The 23,479-nt window shown below is 36.7% G+C and overlaps 1 protein-coding gene across 1 annotated transcript in view; it reads right to left on the reverse strand.

Annotated features, from left to right (window-relative positions):
* Positions 1 to 992: 992 nt before the first annotated feature.
* The window catches only part of LOC147180273 (neurocan core protein-like), a 72,865-nt gene continuing 50,378 nt past the window's right edge, over positions 993 to 23,479 (reverse strand). Inside the window, exons 13-20 of the mRNA XM_086074965.1 lie at positions 20,142 to 20,252; positions 16,211 to 16,324; positions 13,867 to 13,918; positions 12,391 to 12,497; positions 10,944 to 11,026; positions 10,607 to 10,751; positions 5,139 to 5,321; positions 993 to 2,167 (exon numbers count right to left, since the gene is read on the reverse strand). Coding sequence (XP_085931091.1) covers positions 2,052 to 2,167; positions 5,139 to 5,321; positions 10,607 to 10,751; positions 10,944 to 11,026; positions 12,391 to 12,497; positions 13,867 to 13,918; positions 16,211 to 16,324; positions 20,142 to 20,252 — 911 coding nt within the window. The 3' untranslated portion in view covers positions 993 to 2,051. The remainder of the gene's footprint in view (positions 2,168 to 5,138; positions 5,322 to 10,606; positions 10,752 to 10,943; positions 11,027 to 12,390; positions 12,498 to 13,866; positions 13,919 to 16,210; positions 16,325 to 20,141; positions 20,253 to 23,479) is intronic.

A 23,479-nucleotide genomic window follows, 5' to 3' on the forward strand; every position in this document is an offset into this window, starting at 1 on the left:
ACGGAAAATAGCGTTGGGCCTTGAAATAAGAGTTTAATTCGGTGACAAGCCATGGTTTTATCTCAAAACACTCATATTTCTGCTTTGAAATGAAAATAATTGACATATATCTCTTAAAGCCCCCCAAAATGATTCCGTTTTAAAATAAGGAAAATAGCGCTCTGTAATATTGTACTTAAAAATCACATTTGCAACATACAGTAAGGATGATAAAGAATTTATGCAAACAGTTGGACGAATAAAGGCTTGTATCTTAAAAAAATTAAGAGTTACCCATATCTAATAATTAGGGGTGTCAAAATTAGTATGTTAATTATTATTATTATTATTTTTTACGTGTGATTAATGACCACTGCTTACTTGGAAAGCCTTGTCCTGGGGGAATTCCAGTCGCAACGCAGCAAACACATCCACGACAACATTTAGCAGTAATAAATTATATTTGTGGAGACTGGGGGTCAAGTTGTATTTTACAATTTTAAAAATGTGCAGAATTTCACAAGTTACTTCATGTTCAAGATTAGATATCTCTTATTAATATGAAAAGAAAAATGCCATGAGCTGTCACTGAAGTCTTACAAATGCTATTATGCCATCTAGTGGCAGAAAAAGGACCTCAAATCAATATCACACTCATTTTTTACAGTACAGTACATCTTATTAATTTTAAGACAATTTTATGAATTATTAAATTGCTGTATCAATGATTGAAGTACGCAGTCAGTTTAAATCCCCCCCACGTTTATCTTGAGAGTATGAAAACTTAGGAAATATATTTTATTGTACATTTAGAACAGATACACATTTTGCAATTAATCATGAGTTGAGTTAACTACTGAAGTAATTAATTATGATTAAAAATTGAAATCGCCTGACACCCATAATAAAAATTAAAAATAAAATATTTTAAAAATAATTTCTCCATGAATGAGAAAAAAACATCTAAATTAAATGATGAAGTGGAGAAGCAAAGCATGATACACAATTCTAAATGCTGTATAATTTTCCTCTTTATTAAGAATGAAACAACACCAGGACGAAAACGTCATAAGAACACCAAAAACGATAGATGACAGTTGAAATATCAAAGACCCCCCCAAAAAAAAAAAAAACACAAAAAAATCTCCACATTCTAGCCATCAAGTAAATGTAGCCATGCAATGATTGAAGGGAGTTTTAAGCAATTGAGTTACGAGTGGAGTCCAATAATCCCGTTCACGTTACCAATCAAGTTGTCAATGCCACTCACGGAAGTCACAGAGTTCTTGAGGCGCATTATCTGATTGGACAAGGTCCAGCTATTGATTAAACATCAGCCAGTAAACACCACAATATGTACAATACTCAGATTAGAGACAATCAACAGATGCCATTTTTATTACTGGCCGACTGTATGACAGAACACTGGATTAGAAAAACCACCAAAGAAGTACAAAATAAGCCAAAAGCATTTTCACTAGCAAAAGTAATAAATAAAAAACGTGACACAAAACGGAGCAGATATTTAGAAAATAGCGAAAGTCAGTAGAAGAAAAGGAATCTGCAGCGCGTGTGCTTGTGGACAAATGAACAAAAAAAGCTGAGGGTCATTTTGCTATCTTGCATCAATGACATCTGCGCTTTGTAGCGGAATACTACACGAGTCGTTCTCATATTACGCAAACAAAAAACAACATTCCTCTCTTAACATGCACGCGAGCGCACACACTCTGCCGCCAGTCTGACCTACGCGAGTTCATGGCGGGCGCGAGAGGGGGTCACGGTACGGAAAGGTTTGGGAGCGTGAGAGCTAGCGTAACAGTTAGTGTTCGCGTTGGACCTTAGTTAAAGGAAGTGTGTTCAAGAATTACACCAAAAAAAAAAAAAAAAGCATCAAAACAGCTAAAGTGGGTGCAGTTAATGAGCTCAACTCTATGTGAGATAGTAAGAAAAGCGTACGTGTTGGTCAGGAGGGATAAAAGCGGTTAGAAGCAGAAGATGGAAATCCGTTTTGCTTGCGGGAAGTGGCGCCACAGTTGCACCTCGGCTTTGCAGGCGGCGTGTTATTTGGTTCAGGCGTAGCTGCGCGCGTCCTCTCGGGCCTTGTGGCCCTCGCCGTGCCTCCTGTGGCCGTGGCGCTCGCGGCGCTCTCTGCGATGATGGCGTCTGTATCGGTGTGAGCGGCGGGCTGAAAGGGCAAGGAAAACGGCATGTCAATCCGTTTCCAGCGCAGGTGGAGAAAGTACTCGCGCTATTGCTCTGTACTAAAAGGGAAGTCTACGGAGCCCCTCTGGAGCCAGGGTATGACTTTTTTTTTTTTTTTGCTCATCTGTACCCACAGTTTAGCAATCTGTTGCCGCAGTTTAGCAATATGTTGCCGCAGTTTAGCAATCTGTTGCCGCAGTTTAGCAATCTGTTGCCGCAGTTTAGCAATCTGTTGCCGCAGTTTAGCAATATGTTGCCGCAGTTTAGCAATATGTTGCCGCAGTTTTAGCAATCAGTTGCCGCAGTTAAGTAATCTGTTGCCGCAGTTTAGTAATATGTTGCCGCAGTTTAGCAATATGTTGCCGCAGTTTTAGCAATCAGTTGCCACAGTTAAGTAATCTGTTGCCGCAGTTTAGCAATCTGTTGCCGCAGTTTAGCAATCTGTTGCCGCAGTTTTAGCAATCTGTTGCCGCAGTTTAGCAATCTGTTGCCGCAGTTTAGTAATCTGTTGCCGCAGTTTTAGCAATCTGTTGCCGCAGTTTAGTAATCTGTTGCCGCAGTTTAGCAATCTGTTGCCGCAGTTTAGCAATCTGTTGCCGCAGTTTAGCAATCTGTTGCCGCAGTTTAGCAATCTGTTGCCGCAGTTTAGTAATCTGTTGCCGCAGTTTTAGCAATCTGTTGCCGCAGTTTTAGCAATCTGTTGCCGCAGTTTTAGCAATCTGTTGCCGCAGTTTTAGCAATCTGTTGCCGCAGTTTTAGCAATCTGTTGCCGCAGTTTTAGCAATCTGTTGCCGCAGTTTTAGCAATCTGTTGCCGCAGTTTAGTCATCTGTACACGCAGTTTACTAATCTGTTCCCACAGTTTTCATACAAAGATTTTTTTCACAATATGTTCAATGCGCCACCGCTAGTTAAAACACGCCGTTATGATTAATATTGCGTTTGTGGAACGTGAATTAAGCAGCAAAAAGTTTGTTCAAGATTTCTTGGTGACAAGATCAACTGTTTGCGACCATCAAAACGGTTGGCGAACGTTTTTGGGGCTGTTTGCGACCTTGAAGGAATCTTGACGAATAATTAACATTCGCCTCATTCGCAGTGTGAGCCACTTGAATTTTTTTGGGGGAAAAATACAACAAAGGCAGTTGCCTCAATTCAATCTCTGCTTTTGCATGACCTGCATGACTGTGAATCTATACAGACATAAAGAAATTGTTTTGCAAATACATTTCTTTTATTGCTATTGTGACAGTAAGTTAAAAATGACTTGGGCAATTATGCTAATAGGTTAACATAACAACAACAAAAAACACACCTTAGGCTACTTGTATGATTGTTTTCTGGTGAGATGGAGAATTTAAAGGGATACTTGACTCATTGGGCCATTTTCAACAGTAAGATGTTTTTTTTTATAATTGTGATAACTTCATTATTTTTCATGAACAATTAATACCATCAAAAACACATTTTGTAACACTTGCTGTCAACTGAAGATGACATAACTTGTGCTGAGGAAGTAGGTAACGACAAATCATGGCTCAGTTTGCTGACCAAACCGAGAAAACAGGTGAGCCGTGATTGGTCGTTTCCTACTTCCTCAGCACAAGTGATGTCATCTTCAGTCAACAGAAAGTGGAATAAAAAAGTATAAAAAAGTTTTCATTGTACATTAAAAATAATTAAGTTATCAAATTAATTCTGGACAAAATATTAAAATGTTCATGAGTCAAGCATCTCTTTAAAAGTAAGTACCCCTAGAAGAATTTACTGTACAGATATCTATTTTTAAATGCAGGGGTACAAATTTAAAATACTCAAGTAAACTACAGATACCTGAAAAATCTACCTAAGAACAGCAACAAAGTATTTGTACTTAATTACTTCCCACCAGTGGTTTCGAATGAACATGCTTGATATCACATTTCAGTATAATGAAGCTAACGCTAACCTAGCATTTTATAGGGAAAGGAGGACTCTCTCACACAATCAGGGTTCTTCTGTCCCCTAAAATTAAACTGTTAAGCAATCAGTCAATAAAGCCCAGCAAAGTAGTGAATCGTCATCTTTGTTTACTTGCTGTTAGCCTCTGATGTTTTCTTAGCAAGAGAGACCAAACAAAAATACCCAGGTTAGCTTGGCGCTAGCTAACAGCTGGTACGATGCAAGCGGATGGCTTTCAAATTGGTCCAAAAGAAGACTCTGGGTGGTGAAGGATCCTGGAGGTTAAAGTAAGTTATTTTAAAGTAAAAATGAACCTCTCCAAAGGTTGACGTGGCTACGTTAGCGCATCCATGTACATTGCGATACATTTTTTAAAAAGTGAATATGAGGTTTGGTAAAGCACTTTTTTTTCTTTCTTTTTTTTTCTTTTTTCTTATAAAGAGCTCAGTATTGTTCATTCGGAAATGTCATCATCATTGCTCTTTATTTATTTATTATTATTTTTATTTTTTATTTTTTTATATATATATTATTTTTTTTGTGTGTGTGTGTGGGTGAGTATGTGTAAAGCACTTTGGACAACAGTTGGTGTAGATAAAGCACTATATAAGTGCACTCTTTCTTTTCTTTTTTTGTACTATACCCTCTTTTTCAGCAAAAGTACAATTAGCTACCCATTTACGTTGATTCGGGACTCGCTGTGGTGCTTTTCTCTGATTCAAATTAAAGGCCTTGTGCTATTATCAACGTGCCTCGTTTTATTTTACATTTTAGGCTGAAACGTGTTCTTTAAGTAGGATATCACAAAATATGCTTTAAAGGACATTTTTTTTTTAAATCACTTGTCATCCCACAGTTGTTGTATGGATGAAAACCGGATAAATGTATTTTTAGCATTAATGACAGCCTTTACTGTTTGTTTCTGTTTTATGCCAACAAACGACTTTATATTTGGCTACAAAAGCCACTAAAAATGACACGAAGGGCTGAAAACAGTATATTTAGCAGACTTGCATTTGGCGCAGATGATCCTGGGTCGCTCCCAGCTGCCGTCAGCCCGGCAGCGTGCGGTGGGAATGTGGCGCTGGAAGAAGCCCTCCGAGCACTGGTAACGTACCACCGCGTGGATGTCGTAGTGCGACCTCCGTCGACCTACCAGGTGGGCGTTTTCCACAGCAGGCGGGGTCCCGCACAACACTGCAAAAACGGCATTAAGGACAGAGACGTCAAACTTTTTGTCACGAGCCACGTCCAACTTTAGGCTTAGACGGTGATGAGTTATTAACATTGTTTTTCAGTTTCAATTTATATTTTAGCCGTTTTGGATTTAGTTATAGCAGTATGGCTCAATGAATAGGATTGTATCTGTCTCACTCTCAGAAGAAGGGCAACAAGTTCTTCCACTGCTATCTTAAAGGGAGTTTTGTCTGGTACCGGTCTCAGCCGGTCGGAAGGGAGGCACAGGCTGATTATTATTATTTTTCTCTAATCTGATTTATACCTATGGGAACAGAAGGGGGGATTTTCTTGTATTCACTGAGTTGTAAACAAATGTACTGTGGGCTGATGGGAGGAGACTTTTCGTATTCACCCACTTTTCAATAAATAATGATGTGCCGGAGTGGAGGACACACAATCTGAACGGAACACGGCTTCAGTGTCGTCAGTTTTTGTCATCAGAAGCTTCTGATAATTATAATACCTTTGCAAAGGGACTTCTTCACCAGAATCTCACCATTCAGTTAATTGAACACGTAAAGAGTACAATACTTAATATTGTCTACTCTAACAACGGCGGGGCAGTTAATAATACATAATCACATGCAGTTGGCACCTTGAGTTGCAAGTGAGCTCCAAACTCGGAACTGTTGCTCAGCTCAACTTTTTTTTTTTCCATGAGTCGTGAGCAAAAAGCGTTCGATTGTGGCAGCAAACTTCACAACAAGCAGAAATGAATGAACAATTCTCCAAAAAAAGAGGCCAAGCACTGTCAAGCTGTTTATTGAACTGTAAAATTATTATTATTAAAACTTAACAATAAGCACCATTTGAACCAAACCCAACATAGCTTTTCATTATAAAAGCAACTAGCTTAAATGCTAGCACATAATGAGAAACACCATATATGGGCTAATGAAACTAGCCTTGATATTGCGGTGTTTTAAACATTTAAACAACTTATATTTGAAGACTAAAAGTAGTAACATATGCAGTCAGAGCATATCAAAATCAGCTAGCTTAATGCTAACACATAATGGGAAGCACCATAGACGAGCTAAGGAAACTAGCCTTGATATTACAGTATTTATAAAACTTTAAATTAGAACACAGACATAGTAATACATTCAGTCTAAGCATATAACAATACTTAGAGCCATATATTGTTTTATCCTATGCAAAAAAAAAGACTAATATTACTGTACTGTTCTTTTATTGTGATTGTCTGCAAAATACTGCCCCCTGGTGGCCAAGGTGGGCACACCAGAAGCAGCACAACATCCATTGAATTAAAGCATAAAATCATGATGGACAATGTGTTAAATTACATTCTATTTAATGACTTTATTACAGTATGTTTTATTTTATTATTATTATTATTTCTTTTATTTTTTATTTTTTATTTTTTATTTTTCTTAAATGGTTTTATAAGATTCATTTTCCAAATATAAATTCCTGTTTAATAAGTTTTGTAGTAACTTTATTTAGGTCGCAACGCATTCCGTGCGTCATGACGTAGAATGGCGGCCGTATTCGTCTTCTTGGCTGATTCTTCTTCTACGCTTTCCGTGAACTCCCTGTGGCTGCGCTACAGCGCCACTCCAGTCTTGGCATATACATTACAGCCGTTAAACGTCCTCAGCGTCTTCTTTTGGACACACGCAAGTCTTGAAACGCTTCTGTGCGTACGAGATTTGTTTGAGGAACGTTGCCGGCTTTGCTTCCGTCTGGGCGGGGCCTGAGTCTGTTGTGTTTGTCCAGTCTGCGGGGGAGCATTGTCGTCATCAAGGTTATGTGTGGAAGTCGTGCATATGTTTTTCGTCCAAGTCAAGCCCTCGTCCCAGTAAGTCATCTTAGTCTCAGTCTCGTCATCTTCGTCTAGTTGTCTCAGTCCCTTGTCCAGTCGCCCACGTCACTTTTCAGTCCCCTTCGTCTCAGTCTGGCAACCCTCGTCGTCTCGTTATCCTTGTCACCGTCCGGTCGCTCACATCTCCATCAAGTCTCCCTCGTCTAAGTCTCATCATCCTCGTCACCGTCCTGTTGCCCACGTTCTGCCAAGCCAGCCCCGGTCCTGACAAGCCTCAGCCCCAGTCCTGCCAAGCCTCCTCTCGCCCACCCTGTCTTGGCAACCAGCCTCCTCCTGCCCCGTCCAATCACGTCATTTCCAGTCCTCATTCACTCACCTGTCTCTACATTCCTGTCTCACTATTGTTTCTCACCGCATTTGGGTCCACCCTCTCCCACGCACACCTTATCATGACATAAAGAAAACAAGGTAAGCCTTGTAGCGTTCCCAAACAAACAACATGTGATCGGGAGAGTCACCCCCCCCCCCCCTTCCCAGACGCATTCAAGAGTTTGATCGTCCCTTTAGGAACGCGAGAGCCTGCCGCCGTTCTACGTCACTACGCACGAAATGCGTTGCGACGTAAATAACAATGGCGGCGTACGTCCAAATAAAGTTTCTACAAAAAAAAAAAAAAAAAAAAATGGAAATTATTTTTGAAAAATGAATCTCATAGTTAGTTAGTAACAACCAAATAAATAATATAGAGGTAACTTGTCATTACAGTCTGGGTTCCTTTTAACGGCATCGGTCCTTGAATTTGGCACTTGTGACGCTGCGCCATGTTAACCTCAAAATCCTCCCCTGCCAGTAGGTGGCAGTCTTGCCGCTCTGGGCTCCAACTTTTGAGTTTGTTCTTGGCATGGATTTGTGCAGCATCTGCTTGCGGTAACCTTTCATAAAGCAAAACTGAAGTCCAGCCAACTTGTGAGCGTTACGTCAACGTAAGTGTGACAATGCTTTTTGAGGAGAAGCACTTCGAACATGCAAAAATGCAGCCAGCTGCTATCGTGGTAACCACATTACATCATTTGTTTTCGTTGATTAAAATGCATTAGGAGGTCGGCAGATCCCCGGTTGTTAACTGATGTAACGGGTCAGGGATTTAAAACGAAAATGTAGGAGCATTGTGTGCTAATAATCATTTGCTAATCACAGGAGCCTATATCAAATTGATAATGATATAAATGGTGTCATCATTAAATCACATCCGAGTTCTGCAGGGGTCAGCAACCCTTCCCGTCAAAAGAGCCACTTTAGGCATAAATAAATAACCAAAAATGTGTCTGGAGCCGCTAAACATTTGAAGATCGTGACGAAGGAAACTGTGTTCGTGTTAGTCTCATATTGTACTGAGCACTGAGGGCCCAAGAGTTAATTAAAGCTGCACCACAAATGACACAAAAATATGCAGCATCCAATACTTTGACCTTTTGTCTTTTTAGTTTTTGGATTTGTGTGTGTGTGTAATATTTCATACATTTGTAGACTTTTCTGCCTTTCTCTAAAATTTCTGACATTTTTGGCAATTTTATGAACATATTATAGTCGTTTTCTTCTTCGTCTTCTTCTCTTTTTTGAAAATTTATGGCTATTTATTATTATTATTATTATTATTATGATGATGATGATTATCATTTTTTTATTACTTTTTTCTGCCTTTTTTGTCAGTAAATTTCTGGCATTTTTATTTTTATTTTTTTACAATTTTATGGACATTCTATGGTAATTTTGGGGATTTCTTCTTTTGTTTTTGGACATTTAATAATTACTTTTTGAAAATTTTCTTTTCTGCCTTTATATTTTTTAATTACATTTTTGACTTTTTGGGCAATTCCAAAAATATTTTATTTTTAAAATATAATTATTAATTAAATAACTGTTAATTAAATAATCAAACTATAATGTAATTTTCTGCCTTTCTTTTGTTTTTGGACATTTTAGGTTACTTTTTGAACATTTTGTTTTCTTGTCTTTTTAATTCAATTCTCTGTCATTTTTGGCAAATTCTTGGTAAATTTTAGCTTTTCCTCTTCCTTTTTGGAAATGTTTTGATCACTTTTTGGGACAATTTTAGGTAATTTTTGAAAAAATATTTCATCTTAACTTAAAAATTTGAACTCTGACATTTTTGGGAATATGTAATTATTTAAAAAAAATCAAAATCATGAATTATTTTGAATAATTATATAATAATAATTTCTAAAAATTTTTTTTAGAGATCCGCAGGGAGCCACATGTGGCTCCAGAGCTGCAGGTTGCAGACCACTGGACTTACTGCAAAAACGATAGTAGAACAGTAAGTGTAACTGAAAGCTACAGCAATTAGCATTGTGATTAGCATGCAAGACCGAGCTGGCTAGAATATTTCCATCTACATCAAGCAGTGGACCGTATTTATTCTGAAATCGTACACAATCACTCTTCAAAATGATTGCGGCCTTCTTTCATTTTTAGTTATCAGACTTAAACAACAAGATCAGTAATAATGTCTTTTTTTCTTAATTAGCCTGTTTGATTTGTATGATTTTAATTATTTATCATAGTAATGATTTTCGTAATCCTCTCACCTCAGCTGCTTCTGGGACCCGATGAGTCAGAGAGTAATTATTTGCCCATTGTTGAATGAACACAATTCATTCATTTGACTTTTATGCACTTATTTGTAGCTCTGTCTGTACGACTTTTTAAATACAGTGAACGGAAATTCTTTGGTGTTCAAATGTTATGTTACGAGCGTGGACGGAATTCAACTCATGTCTTTTTTTCTTTTTTTTTTCCTTCTTCTAAGAGCTCAGTATTGTTCATTCGGTAATTTTACCGATTTGACATGTCATCATTATTGCTCTTTTTAAATTTTTATTATTATTATTATTATATATATATTTTTTGTTTGTGGGTGAGTATGTGTATGTGTGTGTGTATTCATTAGTTCACCAAAAACCTATTAAAAAATCCCATACCGTTCCCCTAAACCGAACACCGCCGTCAGGAGACCCGAGGAAGGACCAAAGAAAAAAAAAATAAAATTCAACTCATATCTTTATTTTTATTTGTATTTATTTTTTATTTTTTCCCTTCTTCTAAGAGCTCAGTATTGTTCATTCGGTAATTTTACCGATTTGACATGTCATCATCATTGCTCTTTTTTTTAATTTTTATTATTATTATTTTTTTTAATTATTTTGTATGTGGGTGAGTATGTGTATGTGCGTGCGAGTGTATTCATTAGTTCACCAAAAACCTATTAAAAAAATCCCATACCGTTCCCCTAAACCGAACACCGCCGTCAGGAGACCCGAGGAAGGACCAAAGAAAAAAAAAATTCAACTCATATCTAAAGATATTCAACCAGCACCACATAGAGGATTGTTTGACTTTGGAGCTTCCACTGTGTTTTTGGGTGAATTGTACGTACCTGTTCCCTTCTTGCAGATGTAGGGCAGATTGTAGTTGCAGGGCACGTCGTTCCATTTGCCATCCTCATGAGCGATGGTCACGACGCAGTCCTCGCCTCCTGCAAAAAAGTTATCTGGCTGGCTCTCCCGCCAGTTCTCGTATACCTACAAAATAAATGATTCCGCTTTATTTATCAGCAGGCACTACTACGTCTGGAATCTGGATTCCATCTGATGTGAGGGATGAGAAAAAGTATTTTCATACAACTTTTGGCTATTTGTACAAAGACAGTTTTGGCCCAACATAACTTTCCCGACTGCGGCAATATTAAAGAACGAATGCCACTGCTGACTGACCAGTTCATTGCCATCGGTCCACTGAAAGTCGTCCTCCACTGTGCGGTCGTTCAGACCCACCCAGGCGTTGTCGTGACCAAGACCTTGAAAGGACCACCGACAACATACTGTCATGAAATGTATGCCGTGGAGTACAAATGTATATTTACTTGGGCCCAACCCATGAATTGAACGATATTTGCTCTTTTTAAATCAGATGATGATGGCTGTTATTATTATTATTATTATTATTTTACACATTATTATCAAAGCGTATTGCATTCACTCGAAAAAGAATCTCGTTTATTTGGGCATTGGTGTTTTGATTTTTTTTAAGTTTCTGTCTTTAAAATCTTTTGTTGTTGTTGAATTTAATCATTTAAATTTCTGCTGTTTTGGAATATTTTGTTTCTCTTTTTCTGATTTTTTTTTGTATTCCCCTATTTTTGGAATATTATTTTCTCTGCTCCATGGATTTTTTTCAGTTTTTCAGAATATTTGTTTTCTGTTTTAGGATTTTTTTTTAAGTTTGATAGAATAATCCATTCTATTTTTTTTCAGATTTTTTCTTCTTCTGTTTTTCCAGAATATTTTGTTATTCAGAATATTTTTTTTTAATTACAGGAACAATTATTTTTCCCAAAACAGATTTTTTGTTTGTTGAAAAACAGATAAAAACTTACTCCATTAAACATAAAAAAAAAAAAAAATCATAACAAAGGCCCATAAAAAATTACCGGATTTTTTTTCCAAAGTGAATGCAATAGCATATTTATTCAACTCAGTATCAAAATTGGCATCAGCCTCAAAAAGTTTGTGAGTCAGATGATTAAAAAAGTTGTTATTAATGTATATAGTTGATTATTATTGTTATCATTTTTATTATTAATCGGCTGATTGATCAGCCATCAGAATTTTATCCTTTTTAATATCAGATATTATCGGCACCGGAGTTCCACGCTAATATTTACCACACACAATTTATTTGTTTTAAAGTCACTGTATTAATTCTTTTTTTGTTTTCTATATTTTGGCATTAGTTTGAACATTTTGAGATTTTATTAAATAATAATATTATCACAATATAGCAGTGATTTCCAACCGTCTGACAATGATACTTTTTTTTTTTTTAATTCAATTAAAAAAAAGTATTATTTATTTGCTACAAATACTTAATTTTTGTTCATCTATCTATGCCAGTGATGTATAGTGACAGGCAGAACAAGTAGACGCCCATCCACTAGATGGCAGAAGCGACAATGAATCTGTTGTTGCCATTCATACAACAGATGATTGCTTTTTATTTCCAGGTTGACATTTCTCACCCACTAAATATATTTGTGAGTAAATTGAGACCTTTTTTCTCCCTTTGTGACATTTTGGTTTGCTTGAAGGTTTTTCAATTGCAAAACGTGTCTCGACTCAGCTGGGAAACTTCGATTTCGAAAACAATCAAACGCCAACTCACCGTTGATAAACTCCTGCTCATTGGCAGAGGTAACGCTGCTCAGGTGGGCGCTGTGCTCTCGGCAGTCTTTCTCGGCGTCTTCCCACGTGTGTCTGTGGGTGAAATACCTGCCAGACAAAAAAAAAAAAAAAAACACCCGCGCGTTTTGTCCTGCTTCCACTCAAGAAAGCTCTTCTTCCGCCATGAAAGCAAAAAGATGCATTTCGAGGGCGATGAATCGCTTTCATGGCTCACAAGGGACGACATCCCTTGTCAAGTGGGAAGTGGGATCGACCGTGACTGTCACCAAACGATGAGTTGTAAAGATATCTTGAATACTTTGTTTTCAGTTAGTACCGTCTTTCTTTGTGTGATGCAACAGCGCTCGACCATTTATGAATAAACCGGACAGTTATGCTTTCAAATGTGTCATTAGGTCTTTGTCAATTGCGTGTTTGTTGTTTTAACAACTGTGAGAAACGTTCTGAACTAGCTAGCAAGCTAGCTAGCTTGCTATCACAATAGCTAAAGTAAGAAATTGTTGGAAATCATTTCTTTGATTTCTGCCTGTTCAAATAAAATTCAAAGTTGAAGTCTCGTGGAGAAGTTTTGCTAGCTTTATTTCAGAATCTGAAAGACATCTCTAGAACCCGGCCGGCTCAAATAGCCCTGATCCCAGAAGTGTAACATTTTCAAAATACACTCACTCATTTATACATATCTCAGTTCCCTCCCCCTTTTGCCTCCAGGCATTTCCTGTCAAGACAAGAGTCTTAAAAGTCTACACATCCCCCAGTCTTATCTTTCCTCAGTCCCTGTCTTGATCAACTCAGAGGATGTGGGTAAACAATTGGCCCCCGGAGCCTCCCGACACCAGGGACTCACGCAGACGGCCCTTTTGTTCAGACACCTCTTATTTAGATTAAATCAGACACCTTACTATGACAGGGAAGAGGACAAAGACGATAGATAAACTAACATATGTGGGGAACAGTTGTAACATATCGAACTAAAATCAAAAACACTTTGAAAAATATAAATTGAAACAGAAAAACAATGTTAATAATCCAACAGAAACAACCCTGAACTAGCTAGCTGGCTAGCTTGCTATCACAACAATAGCTAATAAATCTCTTGACAAAATATCAGAATGTAACAACGTAACGTGTGTGATTAAGAGTTATTTTCGACACATTTCTGGTTGTTTTTGGTAATAGAAACTACTTTAAAGAGAGGGCTCGACATTCAGACAGCCTTAATCAAACAATTAGCAAAACCGCTAAATGTAGAACAATTCGACGACACAAAAACTGTATTAAATAAACAAACAAATCGTAATTTGTTATCACTTACAAAAGTTAACAATCACAACCTGTGATGATATACAGTACAACACCACTATCTCTCAATTATTTATTTCTTTGCCCATCTGTGAAAAATACTGCTTTTTGTGAAACCGGTCCACGGCAAAAAAAAAGGCAGACTCAAGTTTCTTACCTGTAGCAATGGCCGTGGAACTTCCTCCAGCCGTGTTCACATCCTTCTATGTCTGCAGAGAAAAATTGAAGAGGACGCTGTCAGGATTTATTGTATTCTAATTGAAATGGCAGCAGCAGCGAAGTACTTTGTCGAAGGTAAAGACGGGAGGGGACGCATTTGGCAATTTGAAGCGCTACATAAAAGACGCTTTCACACAGCCTCCTTTCTGCCTGCATTTTTAAATGTCCATAAATAACACAGGAAACATCAACTGCTGCAAAGGTTACAGATTCAATAATACTCATTACACAACGCACGCACGTTGTGTTGTGTTGTATTTCGTTTGCGTTGGGGCCTTGAAGGTCTCCTTGCTAAAGTTCTGCTTTCTATTTCTTAACTCATTCACTGCCATTAATTCATAACAAATATATATTATTAAAAATTAGGAGCAAGAGGCGATAACATTTTTCAAATTTTAATCAATCGCATGACTTCACGAGTTAACTCACGATTAATCACAAATTCTATATGTTCTAAATGTACAATAACAAAATTCTAGGTTTTCATACTCTTGTTAACAAAAGTGAAAAAAATGTTAAACTAGTAGAAATAGTTCAAATGAATTTTTGACGTTTATAGCCGTCAACGGCAGTGAATAAAAAAAGAAAAGAAAAAGAAAATATTATAAAAAATTCGGGACGTCAGGCGATTAAAGTTTTTAATCGTAATTAATTGCATGACTTCACTAGTTAACTCGCGTTTAATCACACATTTTATGTATAAAACAAAATGTACAATAAAAAAAATCTAGATTTTCAACAAAAGTGGAAACAAATGTTAAACTATTAGAAATAGTTCAAATTAATTTTTGACGTTTATAGCCGTCAACGGCAGTGAATAAAAAAAGAAAAGAAAAAGAAAATATTATAAAAAAATTCGGGACGTCAGGCGATTAAAGTTTTTAATCGTAATTAATCGCATGACTTCACTAGTTAACTCGCGATTAATCACACATTTTATGTATAAAACTAAATGTACAATAAAAAAAAATCTAGATTTTCAACAAAAGTGGAAACAAATGTTAAACTATTAGAAATGGTTCAAATGAATGTTTGACGTTTATAACCGTCAACGGCAGTGAATAAAAAAAGAAAAGAAAAAGAAAATATTATAAAAAAATTCGGGACGTCAGGCGATTAAAGTTTTTAATCGTAATTAATCGCATGACTTCACTAGTTAACTCGCGATTAATCACACATTTTATGTATAAAACAAAATGTACGATAAAAAAATCTAGATTTTCTACAAAAGTGGAAACAAATGTTAAACTATTAGAAATAGTTCAAATGAATTTTTGACGTTTATAACCGTCAACGGCAGTGAATAAAAAAAGAAAAGAAAAAGAAAATATTATAAAAAATTCAGGACGTCAGGCGATTAAAGTTTTTAATCGTAATTAATCGCATGACTTCATTAGTTAACTCGCGATTAATCACACATTTTATGTATAAAACAAAATGTACAATAAAAAAATCTAGATTTTCAACAAAAGTGGAAACAAATGTTAAACTATTAGAAATAGTTCAAATTAATTTTTGACGTTTATAGCCGTCAACGGCAGTGAATAAAAAAAGAAAAGAAAAAGAAAATATTATAAAAAATTATAAAAAATTATAAAAAATTCGGGACGTCAGGCGATTAAAGTTTTTAATCGTAATTAATCGCATGACTTCACTAGTTAACTCGCGATTAATCACACATTTTATGTATAAAACTAAATGTACAATAAAAAAAAATCTAGATTTTCTACAAAAGTGGAAACAAATGTTAAACTATTAGAAATAGTTCAAATGAATGTTTGACGTTTATAGCCGTCAATGGCAGTTAATGAGTTAAAAAAACAAGCATACAATGTACATAAGAGTTAATATGTACTGTATGTAAGCATGAAATGAAAACTAAAAAGTCCAACATTTCTCTTAATAAAGCCATGGATTGGGAATTTATTTTCCAAATCTGCTATATGATTTTCCTTAACACTTCCTGGTTCATGTTCCTTCATGTCATTTCTGCTCCTGCCCCCCCCCCCCACACACACTTTTAAAGTCTCAGCATCCATTGATGTACCCCCCCACCAAAAAAAAAAAAAACTAACAGAAAGTATACATATTGTGGTTGTTTTGAAATGTATAAAAATATAAAGTCCAAAATACAAAATAATAAATACAATTATAATTAAAAGAAAAATCCACTTCAATGCAGTAAGAAAGAATTTGCACTGTGCATACATTTTGTGTTAAACTCCGCCCGTTAATCGTGCAAAAGAGCGCTCCCCCCGTCGGCTCACTGTTTGACCTCTCACCTTTCTCGCATGTGTCTCCTCCGTAGCTGGGCAGGCAAAGGCAGAGGAAAGAATCAATCTTGTCGATGCAAGTTCCTCCGTTTTCGCAAGGCTCCGACTGGCAGTCGTCGACGTCTGCGAGGAGGAAGAAAAGAGCGACGGGTGAAAAAAAAATAAAAATTGGAGCGCATCGTATCAACACAAAACAGGAAGTGAGGAGGTTTCATCCATTTTGTTTGCTTTGTGCGCATTTGCAGCTTAAAAGCACATTCCTCACAAAAGCAGATGCAGCAGCGCCATGAGATCCAAGTTGAATTTGTTTCATCACCACGCTTGTAACGTTTAACGCACGTACTCATTGAAATAAGTCTCCCTCCCAAAATAATATTTTTAATAAGAAAAAATAGCACTTTATAATCTTGTAATTTTATAGCAACATACAGTCATGTAATGACCTCATTGAATTGAACGTAAAGACTTCAATTTTTGCCACACTTGTGCTGCTCCTTGTGGTGTGCATGCCTTGGCCACACGAGGGCAGTATAATACAAACTGACGTGGAAGCGATTCACAACTGATTCAGCAAGCGTGTCAGTAAGCCTTTTTTGCAAAAGGATAAACAAATATATGCCTGTGAGTATTGTTGTATTGTCATGTCCTTGTCATTCATGTTGCTCGTGTTCACGTCTGAAGAATATTTGATATGACCAAAGCACTTTTACAGTGTACGTGCATATAATGCCAATAAAGTTGGCATCGTGTGTTCCCCTATTTTAGTGTAAGCAGATCTGTGATATAAAATGATTGAACTACAATGCTCAACAAATTTATGACGCCACCACCCAATATAATGTTAATGCAACATCTGCCTGAAATGAACAACTTTGGACATTTCCAGAATAAGTTTCTGGTGTTTATACACTAATATGATAAGTCTCGTCTTTTATTCCTTGGCTTTTATTTCAGCGTGAATTGTGTGGTCCTCAGGGTCGTTTCGTGTTTTTTAAATTAAATTTTAATTTTTTATTTTTATTATTATTATTTTTTTTATATATACATATATATTTTTATTTGATTTAAAAAATATTTTTAATGTATATATATATTTTTTAACTTATTGTATCTGTTTTTTATTTTTCTAGTTGATTTGACTAGATTTGCGGATCTCAATGTGCACTTTGGAAATGCTTGTTTATAAAATGTGCAATATAAATTTAGGGGATTGGATTGGATATGTAGAATCTCTTTGACGGAAATTATATTTTTGATGCACACATTTTCAAATAGTAAAGCACATTATCATTTCTACACTCTAAAAAGAGAATTGTTGACCAATTTAATCAAATTGCTTCAATTGGTAACACACGATTGAATTAAGTTAATCCAAAGTGAATATATTAAATTTAATTAATTATGAGTTCTTTAAATTTAACATATTCACTTTGGATTAATTTAATTTAACAAATTGAATTGTTGACCAATTTATTCAAATTGCTTCAGTTGGTAACACACGATTGAATTAAGTTAATCCAAAATGAATATATTAAGTTATGTGTTCATTAAACCTAATATATATATATAATTTACTTTGGATTCATTTTGGATTAATTTAATCCAAGTGAATATATTAAGTTTAATAAACTCATAATTAATTAAACTTAATATATTAATTTTGGATTAGTGAATATATTAAGTTATGTGTTCATTAAATTTTATATTTTCACTTTGGATTCATTTAGAATTCATTTTATTCAAGTGAATATATTAAGTTTAATGAACTCATAGATAATCAAACTTAATATATTTATTTTGGATTAACTTAATTCAATAGTGTGTTACCAATTGAAGCAATTTTGTTAAATTGGTCAACAATCCAATTTGTAATCTGAAATTGGTTAAGCAATTCTCTTTTTAGAGTGTAGATTAAGATGTCAAAATACAGTTATTCACTTGGAGTCATAAACACAACCATGAATTTTAATGAATGATTTTGTGAGTGGGCTAAAATTTTAGGCGTAATAGTCCAACCGCATTAAAGCTCTTCCTGACGCTGGGCGGCCTCTGCTATGAATTTGCAAAGTCCAACTACCAAATCTTCCCCTGGAGACGGATTCGCCGACCCCCTGGGGTTCGATCGAACCCGGGTTAAAAACCACTGTTCTATGCATACTACTTTGTGTATGACATTCATTTATCAACATCACTCCCTCATCCATCCATATTTGCCATCCGTTCTTCGTTTATCTTGAATTTGTTGAGTCATCCATCATATGCAGTCCGGATCATCATCCGTCCATCATTCACGTATCAACGCATCTCTCAGCCATCACTCATCCTTTTTTTCAGAACGATGCCGATATCCTGTACCGATACCACTAGTATTTAAAAATCCCCCCCAACTAAAATACAAAACAAAAACAATGACAGACCTATATATGTATATTTACTTAAAATTGAATTTTCTATTCTTCTAATTTCTTGTTACTGATCGTAAAATAGACTTAAACTAGAAATAAACCCGATACCGATACCTGGTATCGGTACTTGCCCGTCCCTACGTACTCTATTAGTAATCAAATCGTGTATATTGCATACTACATTTATTAGAGATGGGTGAGCACACATACCAGGTGTTGGTATCAGTGCTGATACCGGCCTTATTTTAAGCAATCGGTACTCGCGACAGGAACTAGAAATTAAAAATGAGGAGAATAGAAAATTGCCACTAATGTCATGCAATCTTGTTTGTTTGCTTGTTTGTTTTATGGTTTTATTTAACATATAAACATAAAGAAAACACAAAATACATTACAAGTATAAAATATAAGTTGAAGTAAAAAAAACAAAAACAAGAATAGGAAGAAAGAAAAGAGTTTATATTTTCAAAAGGGGTCATTTGAAGTACTATATTGAGATATACAGTATACGTCTTTCTTTAAAATGATCTGTCATTGTTTTTGTCTTATTTATTTATTTTATTTGATGTACCAAAAGTACTAGTGGTATACTTTGTATCAGTATTGGTGACGAGTCAAGAATTGAGTACTCATAGTGGTATTGGTAAAAAAAAAAAAAAAAATAGCATCGAACCTCCCAAACATTTATCCCTCGTGCCTATGCTAAACCTCTTCTTTTCTTTTTTTTTTTTTTTTAAAGCTAATTACAATTGAGTTAGCCCGAGCATGAATAGTGAAAATCTGTGAATAATTGATGCCCTACCACAAGATGGCAGCCAAACACTAATTTTGTCTAAATGAAGCTCCTTTCTGAGACTTTCATTGCTTTAGCCTGAGAATTTGGTTAAGCCCCCCCCCCGCCCCACAAAAAAAATCTGCAAATGTCTTCACTGGATATATATTTACCTTAATGCCCTCAAATTTGGGAAAGGAGAGCCAAAGAGGCCGATGCACTTTTCAGACGTTCGTTGAACGGCGGGAGAGCAATTAAAACACACATGGAAGCTGCTGTCGCCCACAGCTCTCACCTAGACACTCACGCAGACGCGCCGACATCACACATGACCCCACCTGGCCCCGCCTCTTAAAGGCACAGACACTGCAAATATGCACTTCATGTTTATGATAACTAACTTGAATGAAATGAATGTATTTTTTTTAGATTTTTCGCCTAATGCGCTTCGGCTTTGTAACAAACGGAATCTTTTGACGGCTCCAATGTTTGTTTTGTTGATACGACTTCTTGTCAGCGAGCGATAGTGTCAGTTTGACCTTGAGGGAGCGTCCCATCATCCTCGTTTGGCAGCCTGTCAGCGGAATGTTTGACCCGCATGCACCTCCAACTTTTCAGTATTGAACCCCGAGATGGGAAGCGGCGGTCTTTAAGCCGCCGCCGTTGTCGCACCTTCTGTCAGCGCGCGCCTCCCGCCTGACGCAATGTCGACTTTATCACGCAGGCGTGTGCGTGTGCGTGTTTGCGTGTCAGCGTCACTCACCAATCTCGCAGTTCTCCCCCGCGTACCCTTGTGGGCAGTAGCAGCTGTAGCCGGTTCCCTGAGGAAGGCACTTGCCTCCATGCAGACATGGGTTCGTCACGCAGGGCTCCACTGAAAGACACAATTCAACATTTTGAATAAAAGGACGCCCCCCCCCACAGCAATGGCGCCGCCGATGCAACGGAATCTCGGATCTGTGCGACATCATTCCAGTCAATTGGGAATACTCTTTGTTGTGAATGAAAAAGTGAGATCAACAAAAAAATGGAGTGTCAATTTATTAAATAACCTTTCATGGATCACCTCTTAAGAAATTGCGAAATGTATTCCTGGAGTACGTAACAAATAAAACGTCTTGTGCCTTATTAGCCAACTAAGCGAGGATATTTTCGTATTATTGTCAACAACAAGCTATTTTCACTAATAGCATTACTCTCTGCCAAATATGGTTCCTTAAACTAGCTTGGTAGTCTTGGTGCAATCTTACTTAATTGTAATTGCGTTAAAAAAAACAGTACTTTAAAAATCTCATTTAAAGTGATCTTTTGTGGGAGAACTTCTAAATTCATGTGCTTATGCATTTTTTTTTTTTGTATTTTCAATGAAAATACACTCTTGGGTAGTCACCGATATATATATATATATATATATATATATATATATATATATATATATATATATATATATATATATATATATATATATATATATATATATATATATATATATACAAGTCTAGCATTTTTACTTAAAATTGCATGACATTAATGTCAATTTTCTCTTCTTCTAATTTCTTGTTTCTTAGCGTAAACTAGCCCTAACCTTGAAATAAGGCCAGAATTCACATAAAAAAAGAGGCAAGCTGTTTAATTCCACTCTCAAATGACTCATAAACCAAAACCAGAGGTGGTAAATCCAGTTCAATAACCCTGCCGCCGTTTGGCTTTAGTCCCTGGTGCTAGCTAGCTAGCTAGCTAGTTCCTTAGCAGGTAAAAAAAGCACCATGGGAGCTAGCTAGAGAGCTAGCTAACTAGCACCTGAGGTTTTGCCACCTCTGACCAAAACAAATGGCAGCTATGTATTTCAAACGTCAGTACATATAACTTGGCAGCTAGCTTAATGCTAACACATAATGGGAAACCCCATAGACATGCTAACAGAAAGCAACAGTGGTATAGTGTTAAAAACAATTGAAGCAACTTGTATTATCAAATTTGAACACAAACAGTGAAGAATGACTTTGCGGCTTACTGATGAGCTGAAACAATTTGGGATATCTACGTTCGTATTATACTGCCCCCAGGTGGCCACGGCGCTCACATCAGAAGGAGCAGTACAATGTCCACGGAACACAAGCAAAAAAATGTGGCAAAAACATTTCTTTTCTTGACATTCTATTTAATTAGGCCATTGTCATAACTTTGATCGTGTTATTTTTCTTATTTAAAAAAAAACGACTGTCCAATGCAGATGTTTGAAATCGACCTGCCCGCAGCCACGCGATGCTAATTAGCCATCGGGGCAGCGGAGCCAAAACCAAGAGCTCCAAATACACTCGTATCCATTTCGCACTCCGCCTCTTTTCACAGGGATCAGAAGCCAGAGCGCTTCAACCTCGCCATCTGCCGTCGTCATGGTTACCGTATGGAAAGCAAGCCGGAGCGAGCGTAGCGGGCAGCGTGAGAACTCGAGACATGAGACAACCTCGGCAGAAACGAGCGGACGCCCCGTCGAAACGCGCCCGGGCCCCGCCATTCACCCGCTAAATGCGTGCATGCGTGTGGTCTGCTCGCACAATGACAACATTTCCATATCAATGGATGCCCCACAACGTGTTTCTCCCCTCAACCGCTCATTATGGCGACTTAGGGTCTTTGGAAAGCAACAGACGTTCAGTCTGGTCGCAAAGCTAGCCGGGGGGGGGGGGGGGGGGGGCGGGGGGGGGGGGGGGGGGGGGTCTTTGTTCTGCCATCTCTGACGGCGTGGACGTGCGTGCCAAGGCTTTTCTGGTGTTCGGAACGCGCACAGCGAGTAATCGATAGCTCGGATATGATTATTCGCTATTATGATTAGTTAGATGATTAGGATATGATTAGTCCAGTAACTCAGCAGAAGACGTTCTTCGAGCTCAGGGGTTGCGCAACAGTTCTGCAGCCACATGTGGCTCTTGAGTCCCTCTCTTGTGGATCTAAAAAAATATTAGTCAAAATGTATGGTTTTTTGAAACATGTTGTTTGGATCAAATATTCTTTGAATGAATTAATGAATGATATTAAAAATGTATAAATAAATATTCTAAATTTGTCAGAATTTTAAGCTGTCGGACAAAGAGAAGATGAAAGGTAAATGATAAAGTTTTAAGAAAGGTCCAGAAAGTGACCATAACATTTCCAAAAAGGAAGAGGAAAAGTAGAAAATGACCATAAAAAGAAAAGACACTAAAGAAAATGTACAAAAAGTAAACGCTCAGATGTAATTAATGTCCAGGCCCAAACAAAATAAATTACGAGTGAATATTTTTGGAATTGCCCTTCCAAAAAAAAGTCTGAATTTTTTTTGTTTTTTTAAAGGTAGAAAAGAAAACATTCAAAAATGATATAATGTCCAAAACCAAAAGAAGAAATCCTGAAAATGACCACAAAATGTCCACAAAAAAGTCAGAAAATTGATTTAAGAAAAGACTGGAAAGAAAATGTCCACAAACATAAGCAATTCACCAAATTAACATATAATGTGTGCAAAATTGCCCAAAAAGTCAGAAAATATTTTTTTAACAGGTAGAAAAGAAAACATTTAAAAAGTAACTATAAAATGTCGAAAAATAAAAAAGAAATCCCCAAAATACCCATATATATATATACACCAAAATGCCCAAAATGTCAGAAAATTTATAGCAAAAAATGCTGAAAAAATGACCAAAAAAGGAAGAAGAGAGGCAGAAAATTGTCCCAAAAATTTGCCAAAAATTTGCCAAAAATGTATGAAAAACGAAGTATGAAAAATTACCCAAAAAATCCAAAAAGGGAAGAGGAAAGGCAGAAGAAAGTGAATGTGTACGTATCGGATGCTTCTGTTATATTATTGTGTTGTGGTGCAGCTCTCGAACTCTTGAACCGTTTGCGCTAGCAAGAAAATTCCAACAGCTTTTGAAAGCAGAGAGGCGGAGCTTTATGTCGATACTACATACATTACAGTAGAGGTGGGGGAAGTGGTACGTCCTATGTCGCGTTTGAGGATGGTCGGAAGTCGGATATATCCCCACTTCCGACCTGAAAGCGTTTGAGGCAAAAGTAAACAACCAAAATGGCGGAAAGTTATCAATTGTTTGTCATTTTCAA

The sequence above is a fragment of the Leptonotus elevatus genome, chromosome 1 (assembly GCF_054856555.1).
Source record: "Leptonotus elevatus isolate MCC_2025b chromosome 1, RoL_Lele_1.0, whole genome shotgun sequence".
In the NCBI taxonomy this organism is placed as follows: domain Eukaryota; kingdom Metazoa; phylum Chordata; class Actinopteri; order Syngnathiformes; family Syngnathidae; genus Leptonotus; species Leptonotus elevatus.